The 13,519-nt window shown below is 47.1% G+C and overlaps 1 protein-coding gene across 2 annotated transcripts; it reads right to left on the reverse strand.

Annotated features, from left to right (window-relative positions):
* Positions 1-2,548: 2,548 nt before the first annotated feature.
* Positions 2,549-13,519, reverse strand: LOC143785052 (uncharacterized). 2 transcript variants are annotated; one of them, XM_077273713.1, is made up of 4 exons: positions 13,336-13,519; positions 11,705-13,264; positions 6,103-6,453; positions 2,549-3,658 (listed from the first exon to the last, which is right to left on the reverse strand). In XM_077273713.1, exons 2-4 carry the CDS (start codon positions 11,760-11,762, stop codon positions 3,468-3,470), a joined length of 600 nt encoding a protein of 199 aa, XP_077129828.1. In that variant the 5' UTR covers positions 11,763-13,264; positions 13,336-13,519; the 3' UTR covers positions 2,549-3,467. The 2 variants fall into 2 exon arrangements, with proteins under 2 accessions (XP_077129828.1, XP_077129827.1); XM_077273712.1 differs by having other exon boundaries at positions 11,705-13,519.

The raw sequence follows: 13,519 nt of genomic DNA on the forward strand, positions 1-13,519 counted from the left end.
TGAGTGACAGGACGCCCAGTCAGGACATAAGCCTGCACGCACAGATGGGAGAATTGGGACCCCTGCTGTGGGGGTTTCCCTTTGTACCTGAATAGAGTTGCTCGTCCCTATACGCTCACGGGGGGGAAGACTGTGCTCTGTCCGGCTCATCGTTTCCTGACACACCGATCACTGACCGGACCACGAGGAATCACCGCCAGGAGCCAAGACGTCTTCTTTTTCAGGACTACACGGGATCATGAGGAATCACAGTCGCCACCAGGATCCAGGACGCCATCTTTCCAAGGACCATACTGGACCCCTTATGTGTCACTGCTTTGGCGCCAATGACCACATCCTGAACTAACCGCATTCTGAAGTCGTCAGACTGATAAGTTTGCTATCCTTGAACTTCCTACCCAATGCTTCACACCCGCTTCCCCTGAGTTACGTCCCCTGTGTTCCTTTATACTGTTTAATCTGTTTTCTCCCTGCGAGGAGTATATACCTGTTAAACCCCATGTTAACTCTTGCTCTGCCTCCTACCCGTTACTGCATCTTCCTAGCTGCTCGCAGTGCGATGGCTTTTGTGCTATTTTTGATTAAAACCAGTATCACTAAGAACTGTGTTATTTAAATGCACTTTTGCTTTTTACTTATTTAGTTAAAGCAGGGGTTTTGCTCATTTTTGTCTCTTGTAGGTTTTGCATGTTTTATGGCCAATGTGAACATGTGTTCATCATGCATTTAAGTGCTGCATGCATACCAACTCAAACCAAGATCAAATTGTATTTTTTCTTTGTATTTTTGCATTCTATGCAAGCCGGGGTGTGGCCTCCCTCTCCTGAGCTGGAAATTGTATTTAAAGGCAAATGAGGGTGAGGGGGAAGGGGACTGCAAGTAATGGTGAGGGGAGACTGCAAATTATGAAATGAGGGAGGGGGACTGCAACTGATGAAGTGGGGTGGAGGGGGACTGCAAATGGAGGAAGGGAGTGGGACTGCAAATGAAGTGAGGGGGAGTGGGACTGCTAATCATGGTCCGTGAAACGCTTCTTCTGATTTCAGACACCCTATAGATCATATAATTAGAGGGATCACAGTTGGGCCATGTCCCACAGATCGGACCCCCGGATCCTATTGTGAGTACGGATCAATGAAGCTCTGTGCCGACTGGTATAAAAAAGGGCAGTCAGCACCAGGATGTGTACAACAAGTGCCAGAATGCAGATTTAAAGGGGAGGCCTTGTTTACATTCACGATATGGTCCTTCAAAAATGGACATTGTTGGATAGAGCTTGTAAAAATGTTCAATTTTGCAATTTAAAGTTTCTTAAAATTTTCAGCCGTTCTTAAGATATTACCACTTTTGTTTTGTTTACAGCTTGTTGCTTAGGACACCGACCACCGCTGCATAGCATTTAGGCTGTGTGCACACGTTGCGGATTTTTCACGGTTTTTTCGCTATAAACCGCATACATTATGCATCCCATCATTTAGTATGCATTCCGCAATTTTTGTGCACATGATGCATTTTTTTTTCTGCAAAAAAATCGCATCACAGTAAAAAAGGCAGCATGTTAATTAATTTTGTGGAGTTTTTCCCGCTATTTAATGCACTGGGAAGTTCCGTAAAAAAAACACGTCAAAAAGGCACAAAAAACGCATGCGGATTTCCTGCAGAAAAAGTCCGGATTTGCTCAGGAAACTTCTGCAAGAAATCCTGAACGTGTGCACATAGCCTGACAGGCTCTTTAAGCTTGTAGGTGCTGCTCTGAAGCTAGCTGTGTTCACTGAACTACGCTTTTAGCTCCTCATACTGTCCGGCTGCCACGCTGTGCTTACAAGCTAAACAGCAGCGGTGGTCGGCCTCCTAGGCAACGAGCTGTACACAAAAGCAAAGTGTTAATATCTCAAGAATGGCTACATATGTAAATAAGCAGTAAATTGTACAAGTGCTTGTTTTTAGCAGCACCATCCGATAATATCCATCTATAATGATGGAATATCCCTCGAAGGATCACACGCAGCCTCCGGGGCTTTCTCTTGACATTGTAGTAAGGTTGGAATCTCCCAAAACCGTTCTCAAAGCGACTGAGACTCACAAATCAGTTAATATTATGGATAAAAGAGCAAAAATAACAGATCTTAGGACCAAACATCTCACCTGAAGTCAAAAACCTCCTGCGAGAGTCTTGGAAAGAATCGCTGATCCCCTATTTGGGCTGAGAACGTGCCTGCTGGTCTCGTTGGGAGAAAGTAGAGCGTTAGATTGGATGGTGTTCACATTTATGCGGTGCGTTCACACCTGATCTGCAGAAGACTGTGCTCCGATGTATGCGCAGGTGCAGACACTACAAGACTAAAATCGCCAAAAGGAGCTAAAAAATGTCCTTCTGGTCTCGTCTTGTCAGCTTCACACCATGTTGCGATGGACAGAAAAACGTAATTGATCCCATGTTTTTTTTGTTCCCCAAAAAATGAAAAAAAAATCAAAGACGTCGCAACATTTCCCCCATTAATAGGAGACTCACTGATTTGTAAAGTATTCGCTTCTAAGTCTAAAAATAGTATGTCAAAAATATTTATTTCTGTAATATAAAGAAAATTTTCAAAGTAAAAAAACGTTGAAATCATCTATGTTCCTCCAAATAGGAAAATGTAAAAACACCGAATATTTGGTATTGCTGTGAGCTGGATGTGTCCGCACTAATAAACTATAACAATCTGAAAACAGGAAAAAAGAAACTGATCAAAATCCCAGAGTTGCCCCCAAAATGCTACAAAATGCAGTCAGAATGTCCTATGTACCCCAACATGGTGCAGGTGCAGACCCCCCAAAACTGCTGCTCCATCAACAGAACAATGTAAAAAAATCTTATGGGTCTCAGAAGAAGACAACACAAACCAAATATGTTTTGCAACAAAATTCTAAAAAACATTTTCCCACTTAATTTTTTTATTATGTTAAAAGAAATGAGTTAGGTGTCACCATAATGTCCCCGACCTGAAGAATCGCGCGGTCCGGACATCTTCACTGCAGAATGAACACGGTGGAAACAAAATCCAAAGAATTATGGCGGAATAGTTACATTGTTCATAGTATGTAAGGTTGAAGGTGGACACGAGTCCATGGAGGCCTACAGCCCAAGAGTGGATCCAGGAGAAGACACAGGACTCCATGTGATACCAGTAACTCTGGAAAAATGTCTGTTAGCACGGGCCGATTGTCCATCCTTGGCCTCCAGGAGACTCTCGGCCCTAATCTGAGCTGAGTCCACTGTGTCCAGAAGGCGACGTCCTGCTTCTCTGACACATCTCATGGGTGAACGTTCTGTGGTCTCCACCTTCCATCGACGGTTGGTGTCCATGTCCCGTCCACTCTGCACTCTCCAAGTCTTCAGCGTAGTGGACACCACAGACATGTGACCCTTGGACCCTCTTCTTGTGGTCGTGTTCCAGGCCCTCAGTTTCGCCACCTCCGTCACTTTATAGGATGCTGATCAGACAGCTCTTCTTCTTTCTTATACTAATACATAAACTTCTAGCCAGGAACAGTACGGCCAAGAATATGGCAAGCGGCCACCCAGCGAGCAGGACGACGGACCGTGGAGACCACATCTCCCCAAGTCCCAGACGCAGAGCACTGGTGTCCTTCCTTGGACCTTCACTCTGGAGCCCTGGAGAAAAGAGAAGGTTCACAATGAGGCACAATGATTCCGGGGGTCCGTCAGGTCAATGCTCCTAATGTGATGTATTTCTACAGACACAACTTGGCGAGGAATCCTACAGGAGAAGCTGCCAATAATGCTTCTAACATTAATATATAGGCGCTGTGTTACCAGTATGGGATGGCACCATTATATGTGCTCTCTGTGGCACTTTTTACTTACTGTATGGCACTATTATATGTACTGTATGGCACTACTCTATAGACATTGTGTGGCACTATTATATATGTACGGTATGGCACTACTCTATAGGCATTGTATGGCACTACTGTATATGCACTGTATGGCACTATTATATATGTACGGTATGGCACTACTCTATAGACCTTGTATGGCGCTATTATATATGTACGGTATGGTAGTACTCTATAGACATTGTATGGCCGTATTATATATGCACTGTATGGCACTACTCTATAGACATTGTATGGCACTATTATATGCACTGTATGGCACTATTATATATGCACTGTATGGCACTACTCTATAGACATTGTATGGCACTAATATATGTACGGTATGGCACTACTCTATAGGCATTGTATGGCACTACTGTATATGCACTGTATGGCACTATTATATATGTACGGTATGGCACTACTCTATAGACATTGTATGGCGCTATTATATATGTACGGTATGGCACTACTCTATAGGCATTGTATGGCACTATTATATATGCACTGTATGGCACTACTCTATAGGCATTGTATGGCACTACTGTATATGCACTGTATGGCACTATTATATATGTACGGTATGGCACTACTCTATAGACCTTGTATGGCGCTATTATATATGTACGGTATGGTAGTACTCTATAGACATTGTATGGCCGTATTATATATGCACTGTATGGCACTACTCTATAGACATTGTATGGCACCATTATATATGCACTGTATAGCACTACTCTATAGGCATTGTATGTCACTATTATATATGTACTGTATGGCACTGTTATATATGTACGGTATGGCACTACTCTATAGACATTGTATGGCACTATTATATACTGTACGTACTGTATAGCACTACTCTATAGACATTGTATGACACTATTATATATGTACTGTATGGCACCATTATATATGTACTGTATGGCACTACTCTATTGACATTGTATGGCACTATTATATATGCACTGTATGGCACTACTGTATAGGCATTGTATGGCACTATTATATACGTACTGTATAGCACTACTCTATAGACATTGTATGGCACTATTATATACGTACTGTATAGCACTACTCTATAGACATTGTATGGCACTATTATATATGTATGGTATGGCAGTACTCTATAGACATTGTATGGCACTGTTATATATGTACTGTATGGCACTACTGTATATGTACTGTATGGCACCATTATATATGTACGGTATGGCACTACTCTATAGGCATTGTATGGCACCATTATATATGTACTGTATGGCACTACTGTATATGCATTGTTTGGCACTATTATATGTGTACAGTATGGCACTACTCTATAGGCATTGTTTGGCACTATTATATATGTACTGTATGGCACTACTCTATAGACATTGTATGGCACTATTATATATGTACTGTATGGCACTACTCTATAGACATTGTATGGCACTATTATATATGTACGGTATGGCACTACTCTATAGACATTGTATGGCCCTATTCTATATGCACTGTATGGCACTACTCTATAGACATTGTATGGCACTACTCTATAGACATTGTATGGCACTATTATATATGTACGGTATAGCACTACCCTATAGGCATTGTATGGCACCATTATATATGTACTGTATGGCACCATTATATATGTACTGTATGGCACTACTGTATATGCATTGTATGGCACTATTATATATGTACTGTATGGCACTACTCTATAGGCATTGTTTGGCACTATTATATATGTACTGTATGGCACTACTGTATATGCATTGTATGGCACTATTATATATGTACTGTATGGCACTACTCTATAGGCATTGTTTGGCACTATTATATATGTACTGTATGGCACTACTGTATATGCATTGTATGGCCCTATTATATATGCACTGTATGGCACTACTCTATAGACATTGTATGGCACTACTCTATATACATTGTATGGCACTATTATATATGTACGGTATAGCACTACCCTATAGGCATTGTATGGCACTGTTATATATACTCTATAGGCAATGTGTCCAATTCATCGAGACTGGAGTGGTTTTCATCCACCATCTGGTCCTGGCCTTATCCTGCTCACACAGCTGAGTTCTGTCATGATTCAATAATTTCAGGCCTATTTCCCAGTCCTGAGTCTGAGTGACCCCGCTCCGGGGCCGGTAATGTAGCCAGAATGGTTGTATCCATCTTATCTAGAAATGACCAAGCGTTGGGGGTTACCGAGGACCCGGAGGAGGACGTCTCTTCTGCGGTAGGTGTCCTTTAGGATGATCCAGCACTGATACGGTCCGGAATCCGATTCCTGCAGAGCAGAGATCTCTACATCAGCACTACCAAAGAATTTCCATGAGATATGGGTCCGTGGGGACTGTGGGGTCGGCCGGCAGTCCGGATCCCTCTTTCTCTGCACCACACAGTCCCAGAGTTTTTCAGTGAAGTTTTTGAACCAAAGGATATGAAGTCGGTCTTCCTTCTGGTTGGTGGGGATGGTGACAGAGCACGGTAATACGGCGCTGTGACCGACCACTCCTTCCACTGTATGGCCATCATGTACCGCAAACTGGCCGAAAACTGGAAAATAAAGACACCATGAGCGAGAAACACGGCCTCTGGTGGTGTGCACATAATCATACAGAGCGGAGGCGGCCACATGTCTGCACCTTCACCGACCTTCCAGCAGAGATCACAGGAGAAAACTCTGAGGCCGAGATGTCTTCATGCCTTAGAAAAGAATGGTTGCCCCGCATAATGTTACCTCCAGGTCTACCACTGCCATTCTGAGTCTTCCCCTCCTGCATATACTGTATTAGCTCCAGGTCTACCCCTGTGATACATCAGGGTCTATCCCTCCTGCACATATCAGATCCAGGTCTACCGCTGCGATTCTGGGTCTACCCCTCCTGCACATATCAGATCCAGGTCTACCCCTCCGATTCTGGGTCTACCCCTCCTGCACATTTCAGATCCAGGTCTACCCCTGCGATTCTGGGTCTACCCCTCCTGCACATTTCAGATCCAGGTCTACCCCTGCGATTCTGGGTCTAACCCTCCTGCACATATCAGATCCAGGTCTACCCCTCCGATTCTGGGTCTACCCCTCCTGCACATTTCAGATCCAGGTCTACCCCTCCGATTCTGGGTCTACCCCTCCTGCACATTTCAGATCCAGGTCTACCCCTGCGATTCTGGGTCTACCCCTCCTGCACATATCAGATCCAGGTCTACCCCTCCGATTCTGGGTCTACCCCTCCTGCACATTTCAGATCCAGGTCTACCCCTGCGATTCTGGGTCTACCCCTCCTGCACATTTCAGATCCAGGTCTACCCCTGCGATTCTGGGTCTAACCCTCCTGCACATATCAGATCCAGGTCTACCCCTCCGATTCTGGGTCTACCCCTCCTGCACATTTCAGATCCAGGTCTACCCCTGCGATTCTGGGTCTACCCCTCCTGCACATATCAGATCCAGGTCTACCCCTGCGATTCCGGGTCTACCCCTCCTGCACATTTCAGATCCAGGTCTACCCCTCCAATTCTGGGTCTACCCCTCCTGCACATATCAGATCCAGGTCTACCCCTGCGATTCTGGGTCTACCCCTCCTGCACATTTCAGATCCAGGTCTACCCCTGCGATTCTGGGTCTACCCCTCCTGCACATTTCAGATCCAGGTCTACCTCTGCGATTCTGGGTCTACCCCTCCTGCACATTTCAGATCCAGGTCTACCTCTGCGATTCTGGGTCTACCCCTCCTGCACATTTCAGATCCAGGTCTACCCCTCCGATTCTGGGTCTACCCCTCCTGCACATTTCAGATCCAGGTCTACCCCTCCGATTCTGGGTCTACCCCTCCTGCACATTTCAGATCCAGGTCTACCCCTGCGATTCTGGGTCTACCCCTCCTGCACATTTCAGATCCAGGTCTACCCCTGCGATTCTGGGTCTACCCCTCCTGCACATTTCAGATCCAGGTCTACCCCTGCGATTCTGGGTCTACCCCTCCTGCACATTTCAGATCCAGGTCTACCCCTCCGATTCTGGGTCTACCCCTCCTGCACATTTCAGATCCAGGTCTACCCCTGCGATTCTGGGTCTACCCCTCCTGCACATTTCAGATCCAGGTCTACCCCTGCGATTCTGGGTCTACCCCTCCTGCACATTTCAGATCCAGGTCTACCCCTGCGATTCTGGGTCTACCCCTCCTGCACATTTCAGATCCAGGTCTACCTCTGCGATTCTGGGTCTACCCCTCCTGCACATTTCAGATCCAGGTCTACCCCTGCGATTCTGGGTCTACCCCTCCTACACATGTCAACTCAGGATCTACCCCTGCGATTCTGGGTCTACCCCTCCTGCACATTTCAGATCCAGGTCTACCTCTGCGATTCTGGGTCTACCCCTCCTGCACATTTCAGATCCAGGTCTACCCCTGCGATTCTGGGTCTACCCCTCCTGCACATATCAGATCCAGGTCTACCTCTGCGATTCTGGGTCTACCCCTCCTGCACATTTCAGATCCAGGTCTACCTCTGCGATTCTGGGTCTACCCCTCCTGCACATTTCAGATCCAGGTCTACCCCTGCGATTCTGGGTCTACCCCTCCTGCACATATCAGATCCAGGTCTACCGCTGCGATTCTGGGTCTACCCCTCCTGCACATATCAGTTCCAGGCCTACCCCTGCGATTCCGGGTCTACCCCTCCTGCACATATCAGATCCAGGTCTACCTCTGCGATTCTGGGTCTACCCCTCCTGCACATATCAGATCCAGGTCTACCTCTGCGATTCTGGGTCCACACTCCTGCACATTTCAGATCCAGGTCTACCACTGCGATTCTGGGTCTACCCCTCCTGCACATATCAGTTCCAGGCCTACCTCTGCGATTCTGGGTCTACCCCTCCTGCACATATCACATCCAGGTCTACCCCTCCGATTCTGGGTCTACCCCTCCTGCACATTTCAGATCCAGGTCTACCCCTGCGATTCCGGGTCTACCCCTCCTGCACATATCAGATCCAGGTCTACCTCTGCGATTCTGGGTCTACCCCTCCTGCACATATCAGATCCAGGTCTACCTCTGCGATTCTGGGTCCACACTCCTGCACATTTCAGATCCAGGTCTACCCCTGCGATTCTGGGTCCACACTCCTGCACATATCAGATCCAGGTCTACCCCTGCGATTCTGGGTCTACCCCTCCTGCACATTTCAGATCCAGGTCTACCCCTGCGATTCTGGGTCTACCCCTCCTGCACATTTCAGATCCAGGTCTACCTCTGCGATTCTGGGTCTACCCCTCCTGCACATTTCAGATCCAGGTCTACCCCTGCGATTCTGGGTCTACCCCTCCTGCACATATCAGATCCAGGTCTACCCCTGCGATTCTGGGTCTACCCCTCCTGCACATTTCAGATCCAGGTCTACCCCTGCGATTCTGGGTCTACCCCTCCTGCACATATCAGATCCAGGTCTACCCCTGCGATTCTGGGTCTACCCCTCCTGCACATTTCAGATCCAGGTCTACCCCTGCGATTCTGGGTCTACCCCTCCTGCACATTTCAGATCCAGGTCTACCCCTGCGATTCTGGGTCTACCCCTCCTGCACATATCAGATCCAGGCCTACCCCTGCGATTCTGGGTCTACCCCTCCTGCACATTTCACATCCAGGTCTACCACTGCGATTCTGGGTCTACCCCTCCTGCACATTTCAGATCCAGGTCTACCCCTGCGATTCTGGGTCTACCCCTCCTGCACATATCAGATCCAGGCCTACCCCAGCGATTCTGGGTCTACCCCTCCTGCACATTTCAGATCCAGGTCTACCTCTGCGATTCTGGGTCTACCCCTCCTGCACATATCAGATCCAGGTCTACCCCTGCGATTCTGGGTCTACCCCTCCTGCACATATCAGATCCAGGCCTACCCCTGCGATTCTGGGTCTACCCCTCCTGCACATATCAGATCCAGGTCTACCCCTGCGATTCTGGGTCTACCCCTCCTGCACATATCAGATCCAGGACTACCCCTCCGATTCTGGGTCTACCCCTCCTGCACATTTCAGATCCAGGTCTACCCCTGCGATTCTGGGTCTACCCCTCCTGCACATATCAGATCCAGGCCTACCCCAGCGATTCTGGGTCTACCCCTCCTGCACATTTCAGATCCAGGTCTACCCCTGCGATTCTGGGTCTACCCCTCCTGCACATATCAGATCCAGGTCTACCTCTGCGATTCTGGGTCTACCCCTCCTGCACATTTCAGATCCAGGTCTACCACTGCGATTCTGTTTCTACCCCTCCTGCACATATCAGATCCAGGTCTACCCCTGCGATTCTGGGTCTACCCCTCCTGCACATTTCAGATCCAGGTCTACCCCTGCGATTCTGGGTCTACCCCTCCTGCACATTTCACATCCAGGTCTACCTCTGCGATTCTGGGTCTACCCCTCCTGCACATATCAGATCCAGGTCTACCCCTGCGATTCTGGGTCTACCCCTCCTGCACATTTCAGATCCAGGCCTACCCCTGCGATTCCGGGTCTACCCCTCCTGCACATATCAGATCCAGGTCTACCTCTGCGATTCTGGGTCTACCCCTCCTGCACATATCAGATCCAGGTCTACCCCTGCGATTCTGGGTCTACCCCTCCTACACATGTCAACTCAGGATCTACTCCTGCGATTCTGGGTCTACCCCTCCTGCACATTTCAGATCCAGGTCTACCCGCGATTCTGTTTCTACCCCTCCTGCACATTTCAGCACTTTTTTTGCACCTCCTACTGATTTTAAAGATCAAGTATGCAATTTCAGCCTGAGGACCACCACTGCTGCACATTTCAGCCCCAGGTCTTCTCCTTTATCCTTGGCTCTACTAGCCCATCGCATTTCTCCTGCACATCTCACCCTGGGTCTACCCCTCCTGAATATTTGAGCCCACAGTTTAGCCTTCGGTGTTCCATCCACTGTCTCCTATGAGAGAGATTACAAAAGAACAACCCAAATCCAAAATGATAGCTATATATAAAAATATCACAATCACTAATGTAATAAAATTAGCTCACCAGGGTGTCTTTTGAACAGAAGGAAAGTGACAACCACGTAAACCAAGAGCAAAAAACAATCACCAAACCAAAGGTTACACCAGGAAGACCAGACTGGATCAGATATATAACTTTATTAATTCATTATCCAGCAGTGATACAACATATAAAATCACTAATTACTGTTAAAATGATACAAATAATTATTCAAAAAAGTGTGCTGCACGGGACGGCATATAAAGATAAACAGTGCCAGTAAGAACAAAGTGCCAAGTGTTAAATTTAAAAAAATCCAGGGACTGTGCAGGGGCTGTGGGGAAGAAACCCTTTTATGTCTAAAAATTTAGTTCCCTCCCTTTAGTTTCCAGGGAAATTAATATACCCCGATGTCGGGGAATACTTACCTTGCACAGATACATAAGTGATTATTACAATTGTGCGTTTGGGTTTCCGTTTATTTATCTTTATACGCCGTCCCGTGCAGCACGCTTTGTTGAATAATTATTTGTATAATTTTAACAGTAATTAGTGATTTTATATATTGTACCGCTGCTGGATAATGAATTAATAAAGTTATATATTTGATCCAGTCTGGTCTTCCTGGTGTATCCTTTGGTTTGGTGATTGGTTTTTTACGGTCTCCTATGAGTAGATGCTTCCTTTGCTGTGATGGTTCCCCGGACTTTTCCTTTAAATGGGGCTCTGTGGCATCTCCTATGATATAGCACAGATGGACCCAGCAGGTGTAAACCCCGAGGCACTGTTAATACGGCCCAGACTCACCATTTTGGAGCAGCAGATACATGATGAGGGCCGGGGCTCGTCTCCTGCAGGCAGCCATGAATGGTTATCAGTCTCCTCTCATCTTCCTATTTCAATTCTCAGAGCTTCAGTCTGTAGTAAACTAAACCTGAAAATCCAGCCGAGGCTCACCGTGTGTAGTAGATAGCAAGGGCCCGCCCTGACAAACACATCGCAGCCTCCCTCTACTGCCAGCATTAGAGCCAACTCAGCAGATGGAAACTGTAACAGGCAAGGTGGTGGAACCAGTGTGCCGTATTCCTCAGAAAGCCTGGAAGGGGTGTATCTGGGAGGCCTACTAAATCTGACCTAAGATAAGTGGCAGCAGGCAAAAACCATGACCCAAGGACGTGGCACCAGGTGCTACTCCAGGTCTGACGTACAGAGGGTGGCAGCTGACCCCCTAGAGTGGGTAGGCTGGTACTGCCCAATGGAGGGATGAAGAATTCAGGCAGGCACTGTAGGGACACTGGAACCACGGGTGCAGATGGGACCAGCTAAGGAACAGAAAAGCACTGGCAGGTTCCGGGTAGACCGGGTGTTACACAGAAGGGCACTGGCAGGTGCGGACTGGACTGGCTGATGAACAGAAAAGCAGATGGGTACAGGGTAGACAAGCACACAGACGGACCTGGGGAACCAGACACCCAGCAAGCATGCAAGGGAAACTCACATTGCTCAGACACCTCCATATTGGAGGAGGAGCCTTAAATTGAAGGTGTTGTACAGCTATTGGCTGGGGGACACCTTGGGTTGATGCAGACGGACCCTTTAAGAGGGAGGGAGCACATGCCCTAAGCATAGTGCCTGGGCCTACAACTAAGCCTTGGGGAACACTGGCACATAGTGGGCAAGGTGAGGAGGTGGTTTGTGAGTGGGAGACACAAAATGTCTGGTTGGTTAGGTACGAGGAGATCCAACAAAGGGCCAAGTCTGTAATGCCAAGCGATGAGAGGGTCTGTAATAAGAGGGAATGGTCGTCTGTGTCAAAGACAGAGGACAGGTCCAGGAGGACGACAAACTCGCGTCGCTTTCATATATATAAGCAAAATAGCCAAAACCAAAAATGTTCCTCCCCCACTTAGGCTTAGATCAAACGCAGCGTTTTTGAAGCGTTTTTCAACTTTAACATTGCTTTCAACTACTACAAATGGGTTCACTGGGAAATGTCATTGTAATATGTAACACCCCTAGCTGGCCTTGTGGTGTGTGACACATAAGGAGACCCATCTTGTTTAATTTACGAAGGAGGGACTCTGAAAGTCACAAAGCCTATTCTTAAAGGGCCAGCAGTCATTCCTCAGGATTCTTAGAGCCATCAGCCGGCTATGCTTTGTTGTTCCCATTATTAAACAGTGGGTCTCCTGTACTGTTACTGCGTATGCAGTGAGTGGAAGGCTGCCCAAAATTTATACGCACCCCAATAACCCTTTGAACAGATGTACAGTATGGCCACCTGAAAGCATTGTTTCCATTATTAGTAATTTGGTCCTCACATACTATTTGCCTAAGTAATGAATTGCAGTGTTGAGCCTGAAGAACCTGCATTGGAGAAGTGCAGTATTGAGGATGAAGACCCGCAGTGGAGAATTTCAGTGTTGAGCCTGAAGAACCTGCATTGGAGAATGTCATTGTTCAGGCTGAAGACCCGGCAGTGGAGAATTGCAATGTTAAAGCTGACCAACCCCCTACAGTTCCCATTACTAGGAAGTGGTTCTCCCATACTGTTTGCCTATGCAATTAATGCAAGGCCTGCCCCAAATTTAGAAGCACCCCAATACCCCTTGGAAGAGACGT

This window comes from Ranitomeya variabilis, chromosome 7, assembly GCF_051348905.1.
Source record: "Ranitomeya variabilis isolate aRanVar5 chromosome 7, aRanVar5.hap1, whole genome shotgun sequence".
NCBI lineage: Eukaryota > Metazoa > Chordata > Amphibia > Anura > Dendrobatidae > Ranitomeya > Ranitomeya variabilis.